Genomic DNA, 27,998 nt, shown 5'->3' with positions numbered 1-27,998 from the left:
CCCGCAGCTGCGGATACAAGCCGTCAGGGAAGGCTACCCGCACTAACAGCAAGGCTACACGCACAAGGCATTAACTACTTCAGGTCACATGAAGGACTGAGCAAGGCGGGAGCAATCCCGCCTAAATGAGCCAGTCTGTATGCTTCTGAAAGATCTTTTGTACTATACCTACCAAGGTTTGGATAGGACAAACTATCTGACCAGAACAGCCCATGAGCCAATCAAATGGTGACAGCTCACCGACAACAGTACGAGGAGGAGTACCCTCTAGTACTGTTTGTCATTATCAGCCGCTACCTACTCACCAACCCTTACTGTGGGACGTGCGCAGCCTACAGTTGGTGGAATAGTACAGCCGACTTGGTTACTGTTGGCCGTAACCTATCCACCAACCAGCATGGCCTGCGTATGGTCCACAGTTGGTGGGACGTGCATGGCCTACAGTTGGTGGAATAGTACAGCCGACTTGGTTACTGTTGGCCGTAACCTATCCACCAACCAGCATGGCTTGTGCATAGTCCACTGTTGGTAGAACAGGAATACTATTTAGCCGGCTGTACCCTCTTGGAAACCTACCTTCGGCTATAAATACTCCAACTTCTTGGAATGGTAAGTACATTACATTATCTGCTATCCAGTTATCTAGCAATCTCTTAATATACACTTATATTCAGAGCAATCTAGTCTGATTCTCACGCCGGAGGGTGGTCACAAGGAGGAACCCCCCCTTCTCAGTGACGAGCTTACGGTGTTTGTTTTGCAGGTCCCCTGAAGAACAACCTTCTCTGCTGGACCTCATCCCCGTGGGAAACATTACCTAACCCTCAGATTACCGATAATCTGTGTCGGGTCACTTAGTGTTTCTTCATTGGCGCCATCCGTGGGACAGGCCCATTTCCTACAGCAGCAGGAAATGTTCAGTTCCTAGTGGTAGCCATCGACTACTTCACAAAGTGGATAGAAGCAAAACCTTTAGCCCAAACAACCGCGAAGCATATCAAAAAATTTATTTGGGAATTTATTATTTGTCGTTTTGGACTTCCACAGAATTTGGTGAGCGATAACGGCACCAACTTTGCTGACAAGAAGCTACAGCAGTGGCTGAGAGAACTTCAAATCACCCACACCTTTACCTCAGTGGCACACCCGCAAGGTAATGGTGAGGTGGAAAGAGCAAACAAGAGCATCGTCGAAGGCATAAAGAAAAGACTCTTGGAACATAGATCCGGCTGGGTGGACGAGCTTCCACACGTCCTTTGGGCAAACAGAACGCTGAAGAAGACCAGTACGGGGGAAACTCCGTTCAGTCTCACTTATGGCACTGAAGCCATGGTCCCGGTCGAAATTGGTTTACCCTCACCAAGGGTCTTGATCCAGCCAAAAGACAATGACGCAGAAAGACGGTTAGACCTTATGCTAACCGAGGAACGCAGAAACTTAGCCGCAGTGCGTGAAGAAAACTACAAGCGACAAATGCAAAAGTACTACAACACGCGGGTAAAACTCTGCAACTTCAGTGAAGGAGACTACATACTGCGTAACAACGAGGCTTCGAACCAAGAACGCCCAGGAAAACTGGCCCCGGTCTGGGAAGGACCGTACATTATCAAAGAAGTTCTGGGAAAGGGCGCATACCGGCTCGAAAGGCTCGATGGCACTCCCATCCCAAGAACATGGAATGGAGCTCAATTACGCAAATGTTATATGTAGATCAATTCCAAATTTGTAAAGAAAAGGCCTAAGAGCCACTTCTAGTGGAAATGATTCTCCTTTCACAATGTGTTGATAGCCTTACCTTTAACTTATGAACTTCCCATGTGCCGGTATTCACCGCATCAATGTGGGAAGAAGTAAGTTGTTGCGTGTGGAAGGCGGCAAAACCCGCATAAACACAACGCTATAAATATTAGAAAAGATTAAAGATAAGTAAAACCTACACGCAGGTCAGATGTAAGTAAAGTTTAGCCATCCTTGTAAGTGCAAGTGACGGTCTTACCCGCACAATCACAAACAAGGAAGCAAAACTTCAACTTACCATCTACCACGTTCAAAGGTTAACTTATTCTGAAAACTTAGAAAATTTTAAAGATAAGGAAAACCTACACGCAGGCCAGATGTAAGTAAAGTTTAGCCATCCTTGTAAGTGCAAGTGACGGTCTTACCCGCACAATCACAAACAAGAAAGCAAAAACTTCAACTTACCATCTACCACGTTCAAAGGTTAACTTATTCTGAACACTTAGAAAATTTCAAAGTAAAAGATGAGGTAAACTTCCACGCAGGTTAAATATAAGTTTAGCCATCCTACTAAGTGTAAGTGACGGTCCTATCCGCACAATCATGAAAGAGGAAGCAAAATAAACTTATAATTTACCACGTCAAAAAGTTAAACTTAACTAACTACTAAAGAAATTGCTAAGTTTAAACATGTGTGAAATGAACAAGGAAAAAGACACATTCTCTATTTCATTAAAATTCAAATATTACAAGAATGGCCGGGTAGCTACCCGCCTAAAAGAATAAATCTATACAAGTTTTAGCAATGGGAAGGGATCTTCAAGATCAAGCTTCAGGGCCGCTTCCACTTGGACCCGCCCCGTCAGAAGAGCGGGGTGGTGCGAGGAAAGCTTTGAGGACAGCTAACCCATCATCAGCAGCAGCTGCTTCGTCCACCTTCTCCACCACTGGATGCGGGAAGGCGGCGTATTGGTTCACTGCTTGGTCATATATGGCTTCGGTATTTACACTGAACAAAGGGAAGTTGGAGGGCGGGACGCCCTCCTCAGCAAACCCTAGACCAAGCAGGAAGCCGGCCTTTTCCCCATCCTCATGAGAAGCGTTGAGGGCTGCGCTCATGGCATCGTCGTAAGAGGTCTCTGCAAAGACCCGACGCACAACCTACAAAGAAAAATACAAGTATTAGAACCTTTTCTACTTTACAAACGAAAAGCGTGAAGGAAAAGATAAAGCTAACCTGAGGCAACGCTTCTCGAAGAAGCCATTCCTGGGCGGCTTGAGCTTGGGTGCAGGCGCGTTCGGCTTCGCTCTTGTTAAGGTTGGCAAGTAGCACTTCCTTGGCGGCAGCCTCTTCGACGCCCTTAAGCTTACGCTCGGCATGGTCAAGCACGCCCCTCTGTCCAGAATCTCCTGGAGTTTCTTGGCATCTTCCATTGCCAAGGCATCATGAGCGCGTTGGAGAGCCTCTAATTTGGCCTTGAGCTCCTCATTCTCCACACGCAAAGGCTCAGCAACGGCTTCAGCCTTGGCAGCCCTCTCGGTCTCGTTCCGCGCAGTCTCCCTGGCCAGCCGGAGCTGTTCATTCACAGCTTGGGCAGCCTTGGAGCGGGCCTCGAGGCGCGCCTGAACTTCAACCTCGAGGGCCTTGAAGGCCTTCTCCTTCTCTGCGGCAGCTGTGGCCAACTGGTGGTTCTCCTCCCGGAGAGCCCGCGTTTCAGATGCTTCCTTCACGCGAGCTGCTTTCAACTTGTCGTTTTCACGACAAAGCAGCTCGACGCGGGGCTGCATCCGGGCTTGGAGAACCCGAAGCTCATTGGTTAGCCTACCCTCCTGGTAGCTAACCATGGCTTCCCCCAACGCACCATGAGGAGCAGCGTGGCGAGCCCAGTCCACGCACTCCACAGGGGTGCGAAGGGTTGTTCCTCGGCGTATGTTCCATCTTGGAACATACACTTCATTGGAATCCGACACTGCAAAAGAAACAAAAGCAGTTAGGAAAAGATGATAAAAAATATAAGAGAAAAGAAGAACCCTACGCACCTGTAGGGTCAATGACAGGCCGATAGCCGCCAAACCCATCACCTGAACCTAAAGGAAATCCATCCAATAGGTCAGGCAGACGGGAAGGTGGCAAAGATCGGCGGGAAGCCCTGCGCGTACCTGATGGTCCAGCCGTCGGTGCTGGTGGCGCGGGCATAGGGGCAGCCGCCGAAGTCGCTGTCGTGGTCGCTGCCGAAGGATCTGCAGCAGTTGTAACCGCCGGTCCGGTGAAAGATGCTGTAAAAATCGCAGTCACCGCCGGCGGTGACGTCATCTCAGCCGGAACAGTCTGCTCAATGGGAGCAACTGAACCAGCGGAAGCAGGCACAGACGCCTGGGTCGACGCCTCAGGTAGGCTGACCAAGCCTACCGTCATCGGCGGAGAAGTACTCCTCTGCGCCTCACCCCGGAATGCGTCAACATCCACGCCTACACAAAAAAAAAAAAAAGTGTTAAACTTATGAAACATGGTAAATTTACAAGACAAGAATACTTACGGGTTTTCTTGAGTTTGAACGTGCGAAGGGGCGGGGACGAACCCGATGGGGCCGGCCTCTTGACGCCAGTCACGGTCGTCGCCATTGGTTCTCCGGAGGTAACAGTTGTAGCCTCCGGAACAGTGGTCTCCTCACCACCGGCGTTCCCCGCCACCTCTTCACTATCTGATTCGGAGTCAGATAGGACTACCGGATCGGCCGTGGAGGCCACCTTTTCCTTGCCTTTCCCGACGACAGCCTTTCTCTTCCGCACCAACGGAGGACCTTCTGCGGATTCCTCAGAAGAAGAGACGTTAAGAATTCCAGCAGCAGGCACAGCATTGAGAGGTTGAGGGTACAAGACAGGCTTACCTGGCCGTCGGTGGCTCAGGATCTCTTGGCCCGGCGGATAAACCTCCACAAACCGATCCGCCGTTTGTTCGAGGATGGGCAACTCGTTCTCGTCCAGAGCACGAGTACCCATCCGTGCGGGACCACCATCCTCCCGCGGGTGCAGGAGCGATTGCAGATCGTTCCCCTCTGAAACAAATAGGAAAGTTAGGGAAATTCAAAGTCAACAAAAAGAAACGAAACATACCGTAAAGGACAAAGTTCGAACCGTATTCGAGGACGATCGGAACCTTCTGCGCATCCGCCGCCTTCCACACCCGGCTCATCCCCATCATCACCATCCCGGACTCCGGAAACCGGAAAACCGGAGATCGGACCCGGGATATCTTCGAGAACCATTCCGCCTCCTCGTAGTTGGAGGCGTGAAGGCTCGGGAGTGCTTGGCCATTCTTGAACTTCATGGCAATGGGGATGGCGCGAGCGGATATGAAGAAGAACTCTCTTCTCCACGAGCGAAGACTCCGCTCGGTGGTACAAATCTTTAGACCCTTGATGCGGGTCGTCAGGGTGTACCACCCCTGGATGCACCTCCAAGTATAGAAGGTCATCAGGCGGTCAACGTAGGGCTCAATGCCCAGTATCCGGCACACCCACTCGAAGTGCCTAACCTTGGCAATCGCCATCGGGTGCACCTCGGTCAGGTGCACACCGTGCCTCTCAAGGACACGGTAAACAAACTTTGTCAACGGGAACCTAAGATTCCCGTAGACAAAGAATGCAGCATAGACCCCGATCTTGCCACTGGGGGCATCGTACACAGTCTGGTGAGGTTCAGGAAACTCAGGCTCGAGAGACTCGAGCATGAACTTCCTGACAATGTACTGGTACAGATCGACGGGAAGAGAACACTGGCACTCGCCAGCAGTCCTCTGATCATCGGCTACAGCTTCAGAAGACATCTTGCAGAAAGAAGGAAACGATTTCGGGAAAATGCTTTCCTGAAAAGGAGAAGTATTTGCCAGAAATCGCTAAAGAGAAAGAGATGAGTGAAAAGTGTGATTTGCAAAGAACCCTTTCCCCCTTTATATACTAATCGCAATTAATGCGATGAATTTAATGCGGAGGAGAGAGAAATCGAAGGAGCAATGAAACTATGACACGTGGCAAAAAGCAAGCTGGCAACAGCTGTTGACAGGACGCGTGCCAGTAATTTCGCGGCCACGCGCACAAAAAATCGTGCCCACGCGCCTGAAAAAGCGACTGGAATGACCATGTTCTGTCACGTCACCATAACTTCCTGCACGTCCTGACACAGTCAGAAGAAACCGTCGCACGACGTTTCAGAGGTTTGGACTGTTCTGATCCTTTCACCAACTTTTCGAATTTCAAAATTCAAAAATATTCAAAAATGAGCGGGAAAATACCCCTTACCTTGGCAACCAAGTAACCGTAAGACGGATGCGGGTACAGTGTAAAGGTGAAACCCTTCACATACCTAGCACCCGCAGGGAATTGAAGCCAAGAATAACTTGGCAACCAAATAACCGTAAGACGGATGCGGGTACAGTGTTAAGGCAAAGCACTTCACATACCTGGCACCCGTAGGGAATTGAAGCTAAGACCTTGGAAGTAAAGAAACTATAAGACGGGTGCGGGTACAGTGTCAAGGCAAAACCCTTCACATACTTAGCACCCGCAAGGAATTGAAACCAAGAAGGATCTTTTGGGCAATGCTTGCGGAAACGGAAATAACATCCCCGCATAGCGGGAACGTCGAGTACTACGTTGTTTGAAGCTCCAGGATGGAATTGATGGTTTTAACATAATTGATCACTATGTTCAAAACTAACAAAACCTCATGGAAAATCCACACAAGTGGGACTCAACGCTCCTGACCTGCGAGGAGATTAAAGACCTACCCGCATCATACCCAAGGACCAAGCAGAAAAGTCGGGAATTTCTGCGTGACAGTAGGAAAACCGTGGGAAGAATCCCCACGGAAAACCTAAAAGCTAAGAACCCCCTTTTCAAAACCTTACTAGTCCAAAAGTTCACCTCACTTATTAATAATTCATGAGAAGAACATTGGACTGGGGGGACTTGAAGAGGTAGGTCCCAGCAGAGCCCAGTTGGACCCGCAAGACTCACCTTGAACAGGGACGTCTGCGCAACGACCAACTGTTCCCGCAGGACCCACCATGCTCAGATAACCTTACGCGCAGCACGCCAGCTGTACCCGCAGGAAAAGCCTCCCAATGGTGAAGTATACCGCCTGTTCCCGCAGCTGCGGATACAAGCCGTCAGGGAAGGCTACCCGTACTAACAGCAAGGCTACACGCACAAGGCATTAACTACTTCAGGTCACATGAAGGACTGAGCAAGGCGGGAGCAATCCCGCCTAAATGAGCCAGTCTGTATGCTTCTGAAAGATCTTTTGTACTATACCTACCAAGGTTTGGATAGGACAAACTATCTGACCAGAACAGCCCATGAGCCAATCACAGGGTGACAGCTCACCGACAGCAGTACGAGGAGGAGCACCCTCTAGTACTGTTTGTCATTATCAGCCGCTACCTACTCACCAACCCTTACTGTGGGACGTGCGCAGCCTACAGTTGGTGGAATAGTACAGCCGACTTGGTTACTGTTGGCCGTAACCTATCCACCAACCAGCATGGCCTGCGTATGGTCCACAGTTGGTGGGACGTGCATGGCCTACAGTTGGTGGAATAGTACAGCCGACTTGGTTACTGTTGGCCGTAACCTATCCACCAACCAGCATGGCTTGTGCATAGTCCACTGTTGGTAGAACAGGAATACTATTTAGCCGGCTGTACCCTCTTGGAAACCTACCTTCGGCTATAAATACTCCAACTTCTTGGAATGGTAAGTACATTACATTATCTGCTATCCAGTTATCTAGCAATCTCTTAATATACACTTATATTCAGAGCAATCTAGTCTGATTCTCACGCCGGAGGGTGGTCACAAGGAGGAACCCCCCCCTTCTCAGTGACGAGCTTACGGTGTTTGTTTTGCAGGTCCCCTGAAGAACAACCTTCTCTGCTGGACCTCATCCCCGTGGGAAACATTACCTAACCCTCAGATTACCGATAATCTGTGTCGGGTCACTTAGTGTTTCTTCATATACTTAATTTTTTTTTTTCAAATGTAACATTTTCAAGATGCTACTCTTTAAAAAGGAGTTACAACAGATAATAAAAACATCGTATTATGGCTTTTAGTAATGATGTCTTTTCAAAATTCATCTTGGGGGTCGGGGCCAACATTATCTTGTAAGAATTTTGAAACAACCTATTGAAACTTTGCAAAACAATAGACTAGTGACAATAAACCTTAACTATAATCAGCACCCTGTATCAAGTTGGAAAAATCAATGGGCTGAACATATTACTAGTAAGAAAACACTCCTAAATAAATACAATATTGCTTTGCACATGTTACGCGCTAACCTAGAATACTAACAGAGTTAGTGGTAAATGATGAAAAACAAGACAAAGAAAATGTAAAGGATGTCAATTAGGATTTTTAAACATTAAGGATATAACCTGAAACTATTGACAAACGTAAATGGCGAACTCTCCTAGGAGAAGCGAAAGCCTGTGTGTGTGTGTTGAGTGGGGGGGGGGGGTGTTTACACAGTTGGTAGGGTTTCCGTCTATCGTGTGTTTTTTAATAGAACTTGAAGCGTCAAATAACAAAGGACAATTGAAATCCCGTTACAATGAGACTGGAAAACCTTTGTAAAAAAAAAGAAATTAAACTTTTAGAGTATGTATAAACACAAGCCGTTTAACTTTAAACGGGTCAATGAGCTGGTGATGGAATAGTAAAAGAGAAACTTAGGACACATTCGTTTCACATAATGAAATGTAATTGAAATTTGCATAGGATTTGAAATTGAAAGAATTGGATTTGAAATCTGAACATTCCAATAAGAATTGGAATGAATTGAAATCCAATTTCATTCTTGATGTGTTTGTTTGACAAGTGAATTGTAATCTACCATCACAAATATCACCGGATTTCCAACCAAAATGGGTTGGGTTGGGTCGAATAGGTCATGGGTCGAAACAGGTTTGGTCGGAATGAGTTTGGGTCATGGCGTGTCAATTAAAAAAAGGGCTGTTTTGGTTTGGTTCGGAACCGTTTTTTTTTTCTTTTTTCTTTTTAACAAGGATAATGGCGGAAACATTTTAGTTTTTTATTTATATTTTGCGTTGATTTTTTAATTATTTTTTTCAAACTTGTTAGGGGTTTTCTATTAAGATAAAAAACCCTCAAAAAAATATTCAAAAAAATAATAATAAATTCATAACTTAAAATATAAATAAAAAACAATAAAAGTAAAAAAAAGGCTAAAAATGTTTTATCCGTTGTACCCGTTAAAAAAATATATATCGAGAACGAGTTGAACCGAACTGACCACCGAACGCGAACTGACCCGGGGCATTGAACCGAACACGAACACACCCGAAACGTCGACATATCAAAGATTCATATGAATTAATTGAATCCCTCCACATTTTGGAAGGATTCGAAATCCCTTTATTTAAAGGAATTAAATTCCAATTCCAATTACAATTATTTGACAACCGAACACATCAAAATGAAATTAACATTCCAATTCTAACGAAATGAGCACGCCATGTCATGGGATTCTAATTCAAACTCCTTTGAATTCTCACGAATTATGTGAAACGAAACGCGCTAAGGAGCCTTCTATTATGGGCTATTTCTGGCAGAACCAGTCAATTACACTTCCCGTGCAACACCACCAATAACCCACCGACGAACCTTACCGAACCTTCTCGATCTCTCCACCGGAATCACTTTCCTATTTATAAACCTTCCAAATCCAAACACATCCACTTCAGTCAGACATTTCATCAAACACCTTACAGACACTCCATTACATAATAATAATAATAATAATAATAATAATATGGCCGACGAATCCGCAGTCACTCTCTATAACAACAACGCCATATCCGACCCAAACAACACGAACACCAAAAACAACTTCTCAGTCAAAATCGGCTTAGCTCAAATGCTCCGTGGCGGAGCAATTGTGCAGGTCAACGACGTTGACCAAGCCAAGATAGCCGAGTCAGCTGGAGCTTGTTGTGTCATGGTATCAGAACCCGGATCCGGATCCGGAATCCAACGGATGGTGGATCCGGCGGTTATTAAGCGAATTCAGCGTGCGGTTGGGATTCCGGTGATGGCGAAGGCTCGGGTTGGGCATTTCGTCGAAGCGCAGGTTCTCGAAGCGGTGGGAGTCGATTATATCGATGAGAATGAGCTTACGGCGGTTGCGGATGAAGAGAATTACATTAATAAGCATAATTTTCAAGTTCCGTTTGTGTGCGCGTGTCGGGGGTTGGGCGAGGGGTTAAGGCGGGTGCGGGAGGGTGCGGCGATGATCCGGACGCAAGGGGATCGGTCCGGATCAGGCGACATTGTGGAAACGGTTAAATCGGTTAGGGAAGTGATGGGGAGAATTAGGGTTTTGACAAATATGGATGAGGATGAGGTGTTTTCGTTTGCGAAGGCGTTGGGTGCGCCGTACGATATTTTGGCGCAGACGAAGCAAATGGGGCGGCTTCCGGTTGTGCATTTTGCTTCGGGTGGGATTGTGACGCCTGCAGATGCGGCGTTGATGATGCAGTTGGGGTGTGATGGGGTGTTTGTGGGGTCGGAGGTGTATAATTGCGTTGATCCGTATAAGAGCGTTAGGGCGATTGTGCAGGCGGTTAGGAATTATAATGATGCTCGTATTTTGGCGAAGGTTAGCTCGGGGTTGACTGATGTGGGTGCGAGTGGTTCGGAGGTGGTTGATGCGATGGCGCGGGTTAATCTTGATGAGAATGAGAATGACAACTTTATATGATTTGGGTTATTATGTATTGATTAAGATGTGTTTGTGTTGTATGAAACTGATGATGATATAGGTTTGGTTTAAAGGTGGGAAATAACATATGAGTTGTAACAATTGATGAAATGGAAATTTGAATAATATTTGATTTGATGTTTTGTTTCTTGAATGTTAACTACGCAAGCAATTGTGTGTTCTTTTTGGTTTAAAATGGAGTTTGGATGTGGTGCAACTGCACAAGAATATGATAAATGTTTTTGATTGACAATGCGTCCTGCTTATGGTGCACGCCTATAATGTTTATATGTGTATTTGTGAATACTCGGGTGGGCAAAATTGAAATTGCACTAATTTTGACGTTATTTTACTAATTTTGTGAAAATAACGTTAAAAGTGGCGGGAAGGTTAATCAGGCATCATGTGGTGACGTTGATAGCCGAAAGACAAGGGTACATGAACCAATCGGCCGGTGTCCTGATAATTGAGTGTTATGTGTCTTATGCCCAAGGCTTGATGTGGGTCTCACCGGAAACAGCCTCTATATTTCTATGGGGTAGAGGTAAGGTTGTCTACATCTTATCCTCCTCAGACCATACCATAACTTTGCTGTTGATGGGATATACTGAGTATAATGACGAAGAATCAAGAATTAAGATTAAGATATTTATGTAGAAACACACATCCAAACATCTCATAGGCTCAAAGCTACAATTTTACTACACCTCCTGACCATTAAAAACAACAGGTGACTTTGGAACTTTGTAATTTGTAAGAAAGCTTTGGGTAAATATGCAACTTTGTAGTTTAGATAGGATATATGCAACTGTCTCTAAAAGCTAATTGTTGAATAATTGAAACCGATCTACAAATTAAGCAGTAAATTCAAACATCTTTGGTATGGCTGATAGCCTGACAGGCCACGTTAAGACATGAAAACTAGGGGTGTCGATCCTGACCCAAACCATTTTAAATGGGTTAATTTGGGTTGTTATAAAATTTAAATAGGTTGATTTGGGTCAGTGATTTTAACTAAATGAATCATTTGAAATTTCATCAATTATTTACGGGTCAAAATGGGTCAATGTTAGCTAGTGTCCTAAGGAAATGTGGCAGGTTTTGGATTGGAACGGGTTTTCGCACGAGACAGGTTTCAGCATGAAACGAATTTGAGATTGGAATGGGTTCGGTTAGGGTTTCAAGCCAACACGAGTTTCCACACAGGAAGGGTTGGTTTCTTTCTGGTTGATTCTGGACTCATTTTTGGTTTTTTGTTTCGTTTATTCCCATTTTTTCAGTTTCATTTTTGTTCTGTTTCAGTTTTTTTCAGTTATATTTTGATCGATTTTTTTGATTTTGATTGATTTGGTTCGGTTTTGGTTTTTTGTTTCGTTTCCGTCGATCTTTCGGTTTCGATTCGATTTCTCGGCGTTCCTTTTTATTTTTTTTATGAAACAAGGACAGTGGAGGAAATGTTTGTTTTATTTTTTTTGTTTTTAATTTATATTTTAAGTTATGATTTTTTTACTATTATTTTTGAATATTTTTTTAAAGAGTTTTTTTATTTTAACAGAAAACCCTTTAGAAAAAAAAACTCAAAATATAAATTAAAAAAAAATCTAAAAATACTAAAATGTTTCCGCTGCTATTCTCGTAAAAAAAAAACCCAAAGCCCGTTCTGACTCGTTTCAACCCTAACCTATTTTGACATAAACCAAAACAACCATTTTTTAGTTGACCCATTCTCACCTGACTCAATTCGACCCAACCAATCCATTTGCCACCTCTTCCGAACCATCCTAAATATTAAATTGAATATTTTTGAATGAAGTTGTATATAACAAACATATCAGTTAAGGCAAGTAGATGAAAACCAAATTCACGAAAAACGAGCTGCTTGTCTCCTTGAGCTCTCCCGCCGTCCACCGTCGTCTCACGCTGGCCGTCGTCGTCTCCAATTCCGACTCCATACTCCAGCGGCCAACCTCCATCCTTGTCTCGGCCTCTCCATTCTGTCAAATCGATTAGGTATTTGAGTTGTTAGTTTATTATATTTATATTGTTAATTACAAATTTGTTTCAAACATTTGTTAATTGTAGATTATTTGTTTCAAAAGAAACTGTTTGTTTCCAGATTGTTAGATTACTTGGATTGGACTGTTGACAGATGTAACTTTACTCTTTATTATTATTATTATTATTATTATTATTATTAACTTTTTTTTTTTTAAATTTTCGGATATCCGTGTCATTATCCGAACGAATATCCCAAATTTCTGATATCCGACTTTGAAGGTTCGGATATCCAAAATTTAGGAAACGGATTCGGATGTGAAATCCACCATCCGAAATGTTTGGATATCCGACTTTGAACACTCCCGCAATTTAACCCAATGCATGAAACCAGGTCATGTTTGATATCATAAGTTCACTAACAATTGAGATTAACCAGTGAAAGCTGCTTGCAGATCGAACGATAGTTTTTCATGGAGGTCAATGGCTACTAGACTCACGAACCGTTCTTCGATTTGGTCTCAGTTTCGCCTGACCAATGGCCGTCGAATCTGCAGGCCGCCTCGAGGACCCCTTTTCATCTGGTCTAACAGTAGCCCTGTGCCCTTGTCTCGTCTGTTTCACACTTCTAATTATTGTAGTATCAATCGTCCTCACCATCAAGTTCCATTTGCTTTGCCATACGCCAATCGGATCTCATCTCTACAACAAGTGCTAGTAGTCTATCCAAACCCTAACCCTAGGTCTATTCAAATTAGGGCTTTTTGCAGATTTGAATCGGAAGTTGAAAGGGTTTGTAATGTGATCGATGAACTGTTTGCGTTGGACCGAAACATGGAAGCCGTGCTGGACGACTCTAAACTTAACTTGACTCCTGATTTGGTTCTTGAGGTATTACAAAGGTATAAACACGCTAGACGGCCCGCTTTCCGGTTCTTTTCGTGGGCGGGGCGACAACCCGGGTTTGATCATGACTCCAGGACGTATAACGCGATGATGGAAGTACTCGGAAAGAGTAAACAGTTTGAGACCATGGTAGCTTTACTTGATGAGATGGGTGGAAAACGGCTGCTTACGATTGAAACGTTTCAGATTTGTATTAAATCGTTTGCAGCGGGACAGCAGAGGCGAAAAGCGGTTGGGGTATTTGAGCTGATGAAGAAATATGAGTTTAAAGTCGGTGTTGAAACTGTTAACTGTTTGCTTGATAATCTTGGTAGGGTGAAGCTTGGGAAAGAAGCGCAGATATTGTTTGACAGGTTGAAAGGTCGGTTTACGCCTGATATACAAACGTACACGGTTTTGTTGAACGGTTGGTGTAAAGTTGGGAACTTGTTGGAAGCTGGGAAGGTGTGGAATGAGATGATAGATAAGGGTTTCAGCCCTGATGTTGTGGTTTACAATATTATGCTTGAAGGGTTGTTGAAGGTTCATAAGCGGTCTGATGCGGTTAAGTTGTTTGAAGTTATGAAGGCGAAGGGGCCGTCTCCTAATGAAAGAAGTTACACGATTATGATTAGGGATTTATGCAAGCAAAATCAGATGAAAGATGCTGTTGAGTATTATGAGCAGATGCTTGATTGTGGGTGCAAGCCGGATGCTACCGTTTACACATGTTTAATTACAGGGTTTGGAAACCGAAAGCAAATGGACAAAGTTTATGCATTCTTAAAGGAAATGAAAGAGCACGGATGCCCGCCCGATGGAAGGATGTTTAATGCTCTAATTAAGTTAATGACCAATCGACAAATGCCTGATGATGCAGTGAGAATATACAAAAAGATGATAGAAAACGGCATCGAGCCAACGATTCATACTTATAACATGATGTTAAAGTTTTTTTTGAGAAACGATAAATATGACATGGGTGTCGCGGTTTGGGAGGAGATGAGTCAAAAAGGGGTTTGTCCGGATGATAATTCGTATACGGTGTTTATTGGAGGGCTTGTTAGACATGGTAGATCGATTGAGGCGTGTAAGTATCTTGAAGAGATGATTGAGAAAGGTATGAAGCCGCCTCATCTTGATTATAGCAAGTTTTCTGCTGATTTTTGTAGGGTTGGTAAGGCTAATGTTCTTGAGGAATTGGCTCAAAAGATGAGTTTGGAAGGTAAGTTTGAGGTTGCTGAGAGTTTAAAGAAAAATGGTAGACAGTTTACATTTATTAGGAATAGTGTTGGTTGAGTGTTTTAGTATTTGTTTGTTTTTGAAGGTTTATGCATCTAGTATGTATGTTGATTAGCTTATGGGTGGGTGCTTGAGTTGATTTTGTATAATATTCTCTAATAACCCATGTCCCATTTTGAAAAGTTAAGTTATTCGGGAATGTTTATACTGTGAGAGTGTTTATACTGTGAGAGAATAAGTTAAAAGGTACAAAGTTATAAGGATGCAAAACAAGGAAAATCTCAAACACCCCCTAACTGAGGAAAAAAAAAAACTCCTATTTAGATAGACCATATGTGGACTAACTAGGAGTCCTTTGTTAAAACGCCACATAGACATGAAACTATTAACTAAGCAACCATCTGACTAACGAAACTATTAACTAAGCAACCATCTGACTAACGTGTGGTGAACTAATTAGAGATTAAATTAATAATAATAATAATAATAATAATTATTATTATTGTTGTTATTATTATTATAATAAAAAATAAAATGAGTCCCCCGTTTGGGGGGGGGGGGGGTGGTGGTGTGTGGGGCTTTCGCATGCATATGTGGCAACAATAACGTCTTCTAATTAACCAATAACATCCAACCTTACAAACTACAGTTACGTATATCATTGACGTTGAACTAATGTGATAAAGCAAATTATAACTCTACTAGTCTTAGATAGCTTTTGATATAAAGGAAGAAAGGGGAGATGAAATGAGACATTTCAAAGAACTGAAAAAAAAACTATGTTTGGTTGTCATGATGAATAAACGGATTAAGTCAATCAAAAAATCAAAGAATTCAAAGAGCGATTCGGGACAAAAAAAAACGGAAAAACTAAAGTTGTATGGATTCACAAATAATTTATCGACAGAAACTAAAAAAGAGATATCAAAGTCATTTTGATGATTCAATAATGTTGTTAATTCAATAATGTTATTACTTGAATTCGAAGTTAGTAGTTACTTCGACTGGATGAATCGTAGCAATGGAATAATTAAGTCATAGTTCATTGGTTGAATGTATCATTAACCATTTTTTTAATAGAATGAAACATTCTACAATAAATGAAATTCTTTCCAAACATAAGATTTTCATTCTTTTAGAAATACGTGTTTTCTTTTTCATTCATTCAGAGAATGCAATCAACAACAACAACAATAATATTATATTATATTATAATTATTACACCACCTACCATCCGCCACCAACACCGTCCACCACCCACCACCACCATCCACCGTCCGCCACCACCACCGTCCACCGCCCACCACCAACTATTTTACTAGTCTACATACGTTAAATGACTTCTATCTACTTTGATATGTATGATAGGTAACTAATTTTCAGTTTATGCAGACGATACCCAGTTTATAAAACAATCAGTATTATATTTTCAGATTGCAGACCTTCAAACCACATATTCAGTTGCAGACATAAAATCAAATGAAATCAGACTGCAGACAGTTTTTGTCTTAAAAAACAAACAAGGTTCAGTTCGGACCAATAATAAGGAGCTATAAATCAGAGTAAACAAAACCAGTCAACCGAAATCCGAAACATGACGTCCGGAAAACCCGAACCACCAGCCACATCCACCTATCCATACACACCTCTTCCTTCCACTCAACCACCGCCACAACCACCTCAATACTACGTCGTTTTACCCTTCTACCACTCCACCAACCACCGTAGACTCCGTCGCTTATGCCGCAGCTACCTCTACTCTCTCATCGCCATCCTCCTCATCACCGCCTCCGTCTACTTCCTCTGGCCATCCGATCCATACCTCCAAGTCGTCAGTCTCCGTCTCGATAACCTAAAAGTGAATACGAATCCGATTTCCGTTGATATTGTGTTAGGTGTGAGAATTAAGGTTCGGAATCCGGACGTGTACTCGCTCAATTACGACTCGCTTAATGTGTCGGTGGAGTATAGAGGCGAGCACCTAGGGTTTGTGATGGCGGATAAAGGATCAGTCAAGGCGTTTGGTGTGTCGTATGTTGATGCCACGCTGGTGCTTGATGGAGCGGAAGTGGTGTCAGAGGCGGTGTTTTTGGTTGTGGATTTGTTGAGAGGTTTGATTCCGGTTACGGCGAGTTCGGAGATTCGTGGTGGTCTCGGTGTTGTTTTCTTTCAGGTTCCTATAAAGGTGTGTGTGTATTAGAGGTTGAGCTGGATGTAGCTTGTTTAGTTATCGATTTCGAGCCTTGTGTGTGCATTTTATAGTGTATTAGTGTATTAGTTTCGCACTGCTGGAAACGAGTTAGCTCGTTTAGGTTTTTCTCGAATGATATAAAATAATTAAAAGCATGTAAATTAACTATTAGGTAATTGACGCTGAGCCCAAGCTTGAAAAACAACTCATGAGCTGAGCTCGAGCTTTGGAAAAAGAGCACGAAATAAGCTGAGCCTTGTGTGTGTATTTAAGTGTATTAGTTTCACGCTGCATAGCCGAGCTGAGCTGGTGCCAAGCTTAGGCTCGTTTAAGGTTTTTCTCAAATGATATTTTTGAAATAATTGAAAGCTGTATGTATATTAATTATTAGATAATTGACGAGTCTAGCCTGAAAACGACTCATGAGTTGAGCTAGAGATTTGGAAAATGTGCTCGAAACAAGCCGAGCTTGAGCTCTTGTAAGTCAACACGAGTTGAGCTCAAGCCTAGTCGATCTCGGGTATGGCTCGGATTGTCTTAATTTAACTGAAATTAAGATGAGATTGGATTGATGAGAAGCTCGTAACGAGCTGAGATTTGTTGAGTTTGAGACTTAAATAAAGCTTGTTTAGTTATCGAGTCCGAGACTTGTGTGTGTTTAAGTGTATTAATTTCAGACTGCATAGCTGAGCTGAGCTGAGCTGGCACCAAGCTTAGGCTCGTTTAAGGTTTTTCTCAAATGATATTTTTGAAATAATTGAAAGCTGTATGTATATTAATTATTAGATAATTGACGAGCCAAGCCCGAGCTTGGAAAACGACTCATGAGCTGAGCTAGAGCTTTGGAAAAAGAGCTCGAAACAAGCCGAGCCTTGTGTGTGTATTTAAGTGTTAGTTTCACACTGCATAGCTGAGCTGGCGCCAAGCTTAGGCTCGTTTAAGGTTTTTCTCGAATGATATTTTTGAAATAATTGAAAGCTGTATGCATATTAATTATTAGATAATTGACGAGCAGAGCCGAGCCCGAGCTTGGAAAACGACTCATGAGCTGGGCTCGAGCTTTGGAATTTGAGCTCGAAGCAAGCAGAGCTCGAGCTCTTGTAAGTCAACACGAGCCGAGCTCTGACTTGGCTTAGCTCGTTTACACCTCACACCATAAGTCCATAACGGAATGAAAGTGATGGCTATGGTTAAGTGAATTTGATTAACTATTCATTCTGTAACGGTTACAGTTAATGTGCATTCGATAACCGACTTTAACTGAAACCTAAAGAAACCTTGTATGTGTTTTTCCAAATTTTGCTTAACATTTAAATTTATGTTGTAACTGTCTATAGCAAGCTTGGAACATTTTTGCTTGAAACACCATAACCAAGCTTGGAACTGATATATGTTCGCCTCGAAATTTCATAATTGAGCTTGGAACACCGTAGCCGAATCTTTTTTGGCTGGAACAAAGGCAAAAAATAAATTGGACGATTTACTAAACTGAAACCGACCTGCGGTTAACCGACCATTCCGTTATGGTATGGTTATGGCCAAGCTCACATAACTGAAATGACTTTGCACATCCCTAAGTTCTGAATGCGTGATTATTTCCTATTTGATTAATATTTTAGAACAGTATCATATTGGTTGAGTGTTGTATGATTCATAAATTAACACTTTTGATGTTTGATCCATGTGAGGATTTGACTATCTTTGATTTGTACATCTTAAATTTTAATCTGGCAAGATAGTTGTTTCTGATAACCATTTGTTGATGAACAGGCCAAGATATCATGCGAGGTTGTAATGAACACACACAATCAAACAATTGAACGACAAGATTGTAGTCCTGTGGTAAAATACGACCCTTTTTTTCGCTCTTTTATTATATATCAAATTCATGTTTTTATCTTTGATCATAACTCTGAGCTTCTATGTTGCAGTGAACTTTTATTTACCGTCTGAGAAAGAATCTGGTTATGTTATATGCTGCTAAGGTTATGGGTAAATGTTTCTTAAATCCGTCTCACATGTATGGTCTTGTTGCGTGATTATTTTATTGGGGCTGTTTCATATGTAGCGTGTGTAAATATGACATCATACATCCATTGTGGAGTTTGTGTTGTCATTGATGATGCTAGTTTACGTGGTAGATGCGTCTTAACGATCTTTCATATGAAGCCTTTAGGTAATGTTTAGATTTGCCATTTATCGAATGCATGTTTTTAATGGAAAACATGTCTACTATTCTGACTGGATAAGTGGCCTTGTTTGTGGTTTGAAACGACTCGAAGCAAGTTTTGACATGACCAATGAGTAGAAAACCAACAATTTGAGAGAGTATTGAGTTTTGAGAGAGATGGGGCTCAATTAGGGTTTGAACAAGTTTTTTTAAGACTATTAGTATGTATACTTAGGATGCTTCTGTTCTCATCGTGGAAGAATCCGACTTTTTTTTCAAACTGGTTTGTATTGACAATCCTAAGGATTATCCGTGGTGGGGTTGGGGGTGGAAATATAGTACCCCTGTGATCTTTCTAATTCTGTCTTAACACACCATCGATTTGAGAAAGGGCCGGTTTTTTCTATGATGTTGACTGGGGCATTCTAATCGTATGCATTGATGTTCTTGGAAAGTATGTTCAAGCCCAAATTGAGTTCCACCTCTCTCAAGCTGTTGGTCTTCTATGCATTCTTTTGTAAGGTAAGATTTGTTTGCGCCTCTAGCGTGCAATTGTTTGGGATCCAACACACTCATCATTTACCACAAAAAGCTAACATAGGATTTGAAGAGGTAGCTCCAGCAGCTACAGGACATGCAGAAAGACACCTAGAAGTTACATGGGCATGACACCGGATACCTTGGTGGCGTGTTTCAAACGACACGAAGCAGTCCTTGACAAGGCTTAAGCTTGGATTGACTACCTTAGCTTGTGGTCAAGCTCAACTTGATAGATTGATAATGCAAGCTTGAGCCTCGCTTGAGGAAGATTAAAAAGCTCAAATTGATTAATTAATAAGCTATATGAGTTTTTTCGTGTGGACTTTGAGGTCTAAGCTGATAGAAGCTCAAATAGTTTGCAACCATAATTTGTAGCAGTCTTTGCTACATGTTATGCTGACAAGCTTAATTCGAGTTCAGAGTCGACCTTGACCAGGGTTTGTCATAAATGCTGGACTTGAATCGAATTTAAAATAACAGGCTACCGGTGACCGCGGTATTCAGATCACTAACTGTAGTTTATCATAGATCTGACATTGATTCTGTTCATTTAATTTAATTTAATAAAATAAAAAGTAAGTAGGAATTACTGGAAAAGAATGTTAGAAGGAGTACTCATAATTAATAGATAGTCGCATATTATAATGATCTTCCAAGTACAATGTAGTTTTAACACACATCTAAATGGTTGACACTGTCAGTTGATAAATGTTTAGTTGTTCACAAAACAAACCCATGACAACTACTAAATGTCTTGTAGCTATTAAGACTGTCCGTTATGGTGGGAAGCATCGAATCCTCTCCATAGTGCCATGTGGGCACCGGGGGCTTCGAAGCCCTTCTCTATAACGTCCCGCTATAGTTTAAAGCCCCCTGGTGCCCTATTATATATAAAAACACATATGTATGTATGTGTGTGTATGAGAGGGAGATAGAGAGAGAAGGCGTCGGTCATCGCTTCCATGTCCCACCCACCGCGCCCCAAGGCCGTTCCAAAGGGCGCCCATAGTGGATAGTCTAATTGCAAATTAACCAATGTTTTTGTAACTAGACCAGCGCCTTACTGGTTCACTAGTCAGACCAATTCAACCGGATTTAAGGACCAGATGATGTTATAACTAATATTAACTTATTCAAGTATTACACACAATTTAGATACTATTAAATTAAAACTTTAGTAAAACCATGTTATGCTACATATTGAACTCAAAGATATGATCGAACGGCACAATAGCACGATGTGTGTAAAAATAATAACCAACTCAAACTGCCAAAACCACCACTTTAGCCGCGGTCGGTTTAGTATTTCCAAAAACCATAGTTAGCTCGTTTTGATCCAAAAATTTTGTCAAAACAAGTCAAACTAAACCGTGAGCATCTCTACCGAACACAAACTAACGAGGCTACTATTGTGTAAGGCTTAACACAATATTAACATTATATCATCCAGCAACCGTCAATAAACACAAAATACAAATAAATTGATCCTGTCTTTTTTGAAATCGACTACAGACAGAATCAAATTAAATAAAAAGTTCAAGGTTACACTCTTAAAAATTCACAAATAATTGAATTGACAAACATTCATAAGACTCTTCACAAATGAAAACTGGTAAAATTAAATAAAATAAACGTAGTTCACAAACCTGCACCGACTCAAATCCCTGTTATGCAGATCCAAATTCAGCAAACCACTTCTCGTGGCGCTCAATATCAGCAGCAGATACACTAGGCTGAACCTTTGCGATAGCTTCTTCAAAGTCACACATGGCAATAGGATCTTTTGAAATATCTTCTTTAGACATGTTTTTAATTTCTTCACGGGTCTTCCCTGCAATTTTACGCCTCATTCCGTTTAATGAAGCATCCCGGCACACGTTTGTCAAATCATCGCCACTATATCCCTCTGTTCGACGCGCCACCTCATCAATGTCCACGTCAGTAGATACCTAATTAACATCAAGGTCAATGATAGGCGAGTGCATGTTAAGAATGTTTCAAAAGGTTAATTCCATAAAAAACGAATATACTTTGAAATATATAAAATGGAAAAAAATTGGTCAATAAGATGTAATAGAATTTTAAATTGGTCAAAAAAGGGTATAAAACGGTCAATTAACGTCCCTAAGCGTGTATAAATGAACATACTTTTGAAATTTTTTTTTTTTGAAAATAATGATCTTCTAACTCTTAAGTTAGTCAAAATAAGATGGTATAATTGTTTTTGCAAAATTGTTGAAAGTCACTTTATCAAATTTTGACCAATGTAGGAGCTAATGATTCATTATCTTAAAAACTATTTTAACAAGACGTGCATTATTAGTCAAGCTTAGAACTTTCGATATACAAAAAATTGTTTAGTGAATTGTTCGTTCGTGTATTTTTTACAAGTTGAGTAACTTTAATATATCAAAACTAGGTTTAAGGTCAAGGTTCGTTAGAGCCATGCATATTAAGGATACCACAAAAAGCTAATACCATATGAACCAATATACTTCCTTATTTTTCATGAAAAAATTTCCCTCAACTTGTAAAAAAATCACTAAACTAACTTCTGTAAATTAAATGTTCCTAAACTTATATAAAATGAACATACTTTCAGAGAAAAATTAAAGCGATGATTTTTAACTCTTAAATTGGGTAAAATAAGATGGTATAAATAATTTTTTGCAAAGATGTTGAATGTCACTTTATCAAAGTCTGACCAATTCAGGACTTAACGATTCACTATCTATCTTAATATTATTTTCACAGGGCGTGCATTTTTAGACAAGTTTAGGACTTTTAATATATGAATACTAGTTTAGTGAACTTTTCATGTTTTTTTTAAGAAGTTGAGGGACTTTAACATACCAAAGTTAGGTTGAAAGACTTGTTCGTGAAAAATAAAAAAGCATATTGGTTCACTATAACATCAACCCTATTTCGAATTGCAAATATTTTTTACTTTACCTCAACAGTTCTCAAATTGATATTTATTAGCTCTTTTCTACTCTCAAAATCAGGCAGAGGAATGTAGATTCGCTTTTCCAAACGTCGCCTGCAAAATAAAAAACCACGCAAGATCAAGAAACAAAGATTAATAGAAATTATTATTAAGTGAAAAAAGATGGAGGATTCCAAACCTTAATGCTTCATCAATATCCCATGGGAAATTTGTAGCTGCTAAAACCATCACAATTTTGCGACTACCATCTTCATTAGTGCCTGTGTTGTTTACACCATCTACCTAAACTAAAACTTCAGATTTAACCCTTCTAGAAGACTCGTGTTCCCCTGAAGCCCTGCACAAATGAAACCAATCCTTGTTGAACAAAATGGTCCAATGTGTATAAACATATAGATTTGATTATTTGAGCCACTGTAATATGTAAGAAAAGAACTCTAACCCACGAGAAGTACAAAGAGAGTCGATTTCATCAATGAAAATTGTGCTTGGTGCGTATGATCTGGCGAGATCAAACAAGCATCTAACCATGCGTTCACTCTCTCCCCGCCATTTGGATGCCAAGCTAGCAGATGAAACGTTAAAAAACGTGGTCCCACACTCAGTAGCAACTACTTTAGCCAGTAATGTCTTTCCGGTGCCAGGTGGACCAAACATAAGAACACCTTTCCACGGTCTCCTGATTCCCTGTAAAACATATATATTAAGATTAAGATTAGTGGAAACTAACAATAAGTTTTAAGTAATACATATAATATTGTTATCATGCACCTGGAAATAATCAGGCATTAATAGTGGAAGAACCACAGCTTCCTCTAGTAATCGTTTGGCTTCACTCAGTCCTGCCACGTCATCAAATCTCACTCCAGGGGCGGCATCTAAGACATCTCTTTCGAGTGTTGCAGCCAGGTCAGCATCAGGGCCTTCATACTGCCCGCGTTTTGACTTCCCTTCTTCAGTGTCACCATTCTGATAACCATATGTAAACAAGCAATAAAAACAGAATCCTTTTAACATATATAATAAGCTAAACTTACCACAGCATCATCTTTCCCTGTGGATGGCTTTCCTGAACCAGTACCTTTCTTCCCAGCAGTCGACGTTCTAGCTCCTGAATTAACCCTGCTAGACCCACCAGCCTTCCCACCACGAACTGTTGCACTGCCTCTAGTAGTAGAACCACGAGCCCAAACTTCATCTTGTGAACCCTTTCTTGTACCTCCTGGACCACCTCTTACAGATCTTCTAGTTGAAGTGTCTCGACTTGGTGGTCTCCACACATCAGGATCATCCATGGGCTGAGCACCTGAAGAAGTCGGGTACTCATCCAATGGTTGAAACACAAAAGATGATTTCTTTGCAGAGATTGGAGGTGAAGAAGGCCTTCTACCCATTATTGTCTCCTTCAAAGATGCCTTCTCCGCTTCTAACTGCTTTACAACCTCAGTCTCCTCTAATAAGTTTTTCTTAACATTTGTTCACTTTGCACGAACCATAGGATCATCCAGAGAGCTTAAATGCCTTCATAATCAGATATTATCAGTAAGGTTAAAACTGGATACTTATTTCAACAATATCAAGTAATAAAATTGCAGAAACCTAAACTACAACATGTTAATTAATCACATAAATACTAGTATATATTTGTTTTAATAGTTAATAATTTTGCTTAAGTCTATATGATAAGATTAGAAACTTAATAAAAAAATTTTAAAAACATAAACAAACAGACATTAATGATCATAAACAAACACAATTGAACGAACAGGGTCGTGTTCGCTCGTTTAGTTAGTTGAACGAAATTCCTTGTTCATGCTTGTTCATTTAATAACATAAACAAACTTCCTGCCTAACAGTTCACAGTTGGCCGAGCGTTCGGTTCGTTTACAGCCCTAACTGCAAGTAGTTAACTCAGCATTCACTTCAATTGCAAAACTACATGTGACCAACAGCAACAGATCCGATAAGGCGATACTTAGCTCGTCATATTTAGATCCAGGATTTGTTTTTCTTCAAATAATCTTATCTAACAACAGATCTCTTTAAAATTGTGATCAAAATTACTCTAATATCTGAAGTTCTGAACAAAACCAGCATCCGTCTAAATTTCTTAGAATGCATATCGTCGAACAGTTGGAGTGCACAAATAATAAAGTAAAAAAACTGCATGCATTTCTGTATGCAAAACTATAATTGAGGCAAACAGATGGTAGATTACTTGCTAATCTAACTTACGGCGCCACCGAAGAACACGACGAAAGTACTTAAATTCAGTATTCCCTTCATTTCATAACTACACAGGCCATAAGCAACAGATGGGTTGCTTACACCTATCTAACTACAGATCGCTATAACATTGTGATCGAAAAACTAACTGCAGTCGTCTAAATTTGTTCAATTACATATTGACATATCGTCGAACAGTTGGAGTGCACAAATAAAGTAATAAAAACGTGCTTGTTTCTGTATGTAAAACTATAACTGAGGTAAACAGATGGTAGATTACTTACTAATCTAACTTACGGCGCCACCGAAGACGACGACGAATGTACTTAAATTCAGTATTCAATTCATTTCAGTCATCTAAATTTGTTCAATTACATATTGACATATCGTCGAACAGTTGGCGTGCACAAATAAAGTAATAAAAACACGCTTGTTTCTGTATGTAAAACTATAATTGAGGTAAACAGACGGTAGATTACTTGCTAATCTAGCCTACGGCGAAGACGACGAACCGAAGTCATTAATTCAGTATTCACTTCATTTCATAACTAAACAGGCCATAAGCAATAGATCGGATACTTACACCTACCTAACAACCTAACAGTCGTCTAAATTAGTTCAAATACATATTCACATACAGGGGCGGACCTACATAGTAGCCGTCGGGGTCCCGGGACACCAATGTTTTTTAAAATTTATTTAGAAGCGATATAGAAAATTTTTGAAGGACCCCATATAAATTAACACCTGGACCCCATATCAATATTACCATTCTAGTCTGGTGGAAACCCCCTTCCAATACCACACGAATGACCCGAGTTCGAGCCTTGCTCTTTCCCGTTTTTTTATGTATTTCGTTTTTTAAAAATTTACTTTATATTAGTTTTAGTTTTGACTTTTGGCCCATGGGTTTTAACATATCCCAATCCAACTCATCACTCATCAGACGTAACACCCTCCACACACATCTCAACCCCACTGCTTATCCCTAACTCACGCCTCTCTCAGTTTTTCCGGCCAGCCTCCGCCTCACTCCAGCCACCGTTCACCCCTCTTTGGTCTTATAAGTCTTTGTTTCCTCTGATTTTGTCTCAAACTAAAGGTAATTTTAGGGCTAATTAGTTGATTGATTTTATATATAATTATACATTTATACTCATGTTGGTTATTGTATGTTATATATTGTTGTTAGATTGTGACTTAGTTTTCTTAAAAACTTGAACTTTAGGGTTAATCATGCAAGAATCATTGAAAAGAAAGTTTGAGCCCTCGTCTTCTTCAAGTAATGCATCTAAGAAAATTGATTTGGAAGACCTTCCATGGGATCCCTCCGAACGGAAACCGATTTCATCTTATCATGTTAACCAAAGAGATGAAATTAGACTTGCATATTTGAGTAAAGGTGCTTGTCAACTGCAAGGTCATGATTATCCAAAACGAGATATTGGTGGTAAACTAAGAAGTTTTAATCCTGAATGGTTTGCTAGCTTCAAATATTGGTTAGAGTATAGTGTAAAGGCGGATAAAGTTTTCTGCATGGTTTGTTACTTGTTCAAGGAAAATGGTCAAAAAGATGCATTTGTGACCGATGGATTTTGTGGTTGGAACAAACGAGAGAGATTGGTTGGTCATGTGGGTAAGCCGAATAGTTGCCACAACAGAGCACTTAAAAAATGTGAAGACTTGCTTCGACCAAAACAATCTATAGGTTTTGCCTTTCAAAAGAAAAGCAAAAAAAATAGTGACGAGTATAGAATCCGATTAAGCACCTCGGTTATTCTTGCTAAAGCTTTTTTGAATGGTGCAATAGCTTTCCGTGGTCATGATGAGTCTGAAACTTCAATTTATAAAGGACATTTCTTGGAGTTTTTAAGATTATTGGGTGAATTAAACGAGTCCATTGGTAAAGTTATATTAGGAAATGCTCCGGGGAATAATCAAATGACGTCTCCCAAAATTCAGAAAGACATATGTAATTGTTTTGCACAAGAAGTTTTAAAAAGGATTTTTGAAGAACTAGGTGATGATGTGTTTTCTATATTAGTTGATGAGTCTCGGGATATATCTAAAAAGGAACAAATGGCTGTCGTTTTGAGATATGTTGACAAATATGGAGTTGTTAAAGAACGATTCATTGGCCTTGTTCATAGCATGGAAACATCTGCGGCTTGTCTGAAATCGGCTATTGATGAATTATTTTCACAATATAATTTGAGTTTGGCAAGGGTTAGAGGTCAAGGGTATGATGGTGCTAGCAATATGGCTGGTGAGTTTAATGGTTTGAAAGCTTTAGTTTTGAAGGATAATTCTTCGGCGTATTATATACATTGTTTTGCTCACCAGCTTCAACTAGTTATTGTGGCCCTTGCGAACAAACATGATGACATTTTTTTCTTTTTTGATAAGGTATCAACTTTATCAAAAAAGAACATGAAAATAAATTCAGTGGGGTCTCAACTACTTTGTTAGAAAATATGTTTGGTTTAAATTCTTGCAATTCATTTTCTAAGTTTGATATATCTAAGATAGTGTTATGAGATATGTCCGAATGATTTTAGTAAGGAAGAAAGATGGTGTATTTGGGTGATGATCTTATAACCTTTATCACACTTTAAAGGAAAACGATAAATTTACAAAAATGGGTGATAAGTATTTGAACAATGCTTTAATTTGTGCGGTCGAAAGAGAAACGTTTGATAAAATAAAAGAAGAGGATGTAATGTCTCGATTTCAAGTTTTCAAAAACCGAATAGGAGAAATTTGCACAATATGTGCTTAAATTTATTTATTATCGTATTTCTATACATAAAGGGCGGCTATGAGGCAGGGCTGGGTGGTCGACCGGCCTGACACCCCAATAGGCTTAAATTTTTATTTTTAATGTTTAAACCCAATTACTCAACTAATTTAAGGGCCAATTTTTTTCGCCTTCGGCCTAAAAAATTTTCACGGTTCTTGGAGATGGCACTGGTTTACATTGTGTGAAATACGGTAAAAAAATCTTTTGAACATTACCCCTGAAATTGATGTCTAGATACGCCACTGTTAATAGCATGGTTGGTTATGGCTGTCAATTTTACCCGAAACCCGAAATCCAACCAAAAAAAACCCATACTTGAGCCCGAACTAAATCGACTCGAAGAACCCAAACCCGAGAAAAGACTAACCCAAACCTGAACCGAAGTAATTCGGGTTGGTTCTCGGGTTTGAATTATAAGTTTCGAGTCAACCCGAAAAACCCGAATAAACTTTTAGTTTTGAAATTAAATATATTTTTAGGTATG

General features: G+C 40.7%; 3 protein-coding genes and 2 pseudogenes across 4 annotated transcripts; 4 read left to right on the top strand and 1 right to left on the bottom strand.

Annotated features, from left to right (window-relative positions):
* Positions 1-9,547: 9,547 nt before the first annotated feature.
* LOC143540183 (pyridoxal 5'-phosphate synthase-like subunit PDX1.2 pseudogene) lies at positions 9,548-10,518 on the top strand (annotated as a pseudogene).
* Positions 10,519-12,996: 2,478 nt separating this feature from the next.
* On the top strand, positions 12,997-14,697 carry LOC143540182 (uncharacterized). Its single transcript, XM_077033316.1, has one exon. It carries the CDS (start codon positions 12,997-12,999, stop codon positions 14,695-14,697), a length of 1,701 nt encoding a protein of 566 aa, XP_076889431.1.
* A 1,537-nt stretch (positions 14,698-16,234) lies between these two features.
* Positions 16,235-18,870, top strand: LOC143540181 (uncharacterized). The gene is made up of 3 exons (XM_077033315.1): positions 16,235-16,825; positions 18,602-18,673; positions 18,790-18,870. Exons 1-3 carry the CDS (start codon positions 16,235-16,237, stop codon positions 18,868-18,870), a joined length of 744 nt encoding a protein of 247 aa, XP_076889430.1.
* A 2,289-nt stretch (positions 18,871-21,159) lies between these two features.
* LOC143540220 (katanin p60 ATPase-containing subunit A1-like) lies at positions 21,160-24,028 on the bottom strand (annotated as a pseudogene). The gene is made up of 6 exons (XR_013136563.1): positions 23,526-24,028; positions 23,260-23,457; positions 22,931-23,175; positions 22,667-22,825; positions 22,494-22,581; positions 21,160-21,490 (listed from the first exon to the last, which is right to left on the bottom strand). The product of XR_013136563.1 is annotated as a katanin p60 ATPase-containing subunit A1-like (transcript).
* Positions 24,029-26,250: 2,222 nt separating this feature from the next.
* LOC143540180 (uncharacterized) lies at positions 26,251-27,183 on the top strand. The gene has a single exon (XM_077033314.1). The coding sequence runs from the start codon at positions 26,251-26,253 to the stop codon at positions 27,181-27,183; it is 933 nt and encodes a 310-aa protein (XP_076889429.1).
* The last annotated feature ends 815 nt before the right edge of the window (positions 27,184-27,998 follow it).

The sequence above is a fragment of the Bidens hawaiensis genome, unplaced genomic scaffold, assembly GCF_021521415.1.
Source record: "Bidens hawaiensis isolate Kalapana, Puna unplaced genomic scaffold, B.hawaiensis_p1.1 tig00012182_1, whole genome shotgun sequence".
Taxonomy (NCBI): domain Eukaryota; kingdom Viridiplantae; phylum Streptophyta; class Magnoliopsida; order Asterales; family Asteraceae; genus Bidens; species Bidens hawaiensis.
The sequence above is the reverse complement of the archived record's forward strand: the minus strand, read 5'-3'. Positions and strand labels throughout refer to the sequence as shown.

Excerpts from the sequence above, each read along its gene's own strand:
- LOC143540182 (XM_077033316.1), top strand. The coding sequence starts at position 12,997 with ATGGCTACTAGACTCACGAACCGTTCTTCGATTTGGTCTCAGTTTCGC.
- LOC143540181 (XM_077033315.1), top strand. The coding sequence starts at position 16,235 with ATGACGTCCGGAAAACCCGAACCACCAGCCACATCCACCTATCCATAC. Across the intron at positions 16,826-18,601 it reads TCTTTCAGGTTCCTATAAAG|GCCAAGATATCATGCGAGGT; the intron begins GTGTGTGTGTAT and ends GTTGATGAACAG. Across the intron at positions 18,674-18,789 it reads GACAAGATTGTAGTCCTGTG|AATCTGGTTATGTTATATGC; the intron begins GTAAAATACGAC and ends CGTCTGAGAAAG.
- LOC143540180 (XM_077033314.1), top strand. The coding sequence starts at position 26,251 with ATGGTTTGTTACTTGTTCAAGGAAAATGGTCAAAAAGATGCATTTGTG.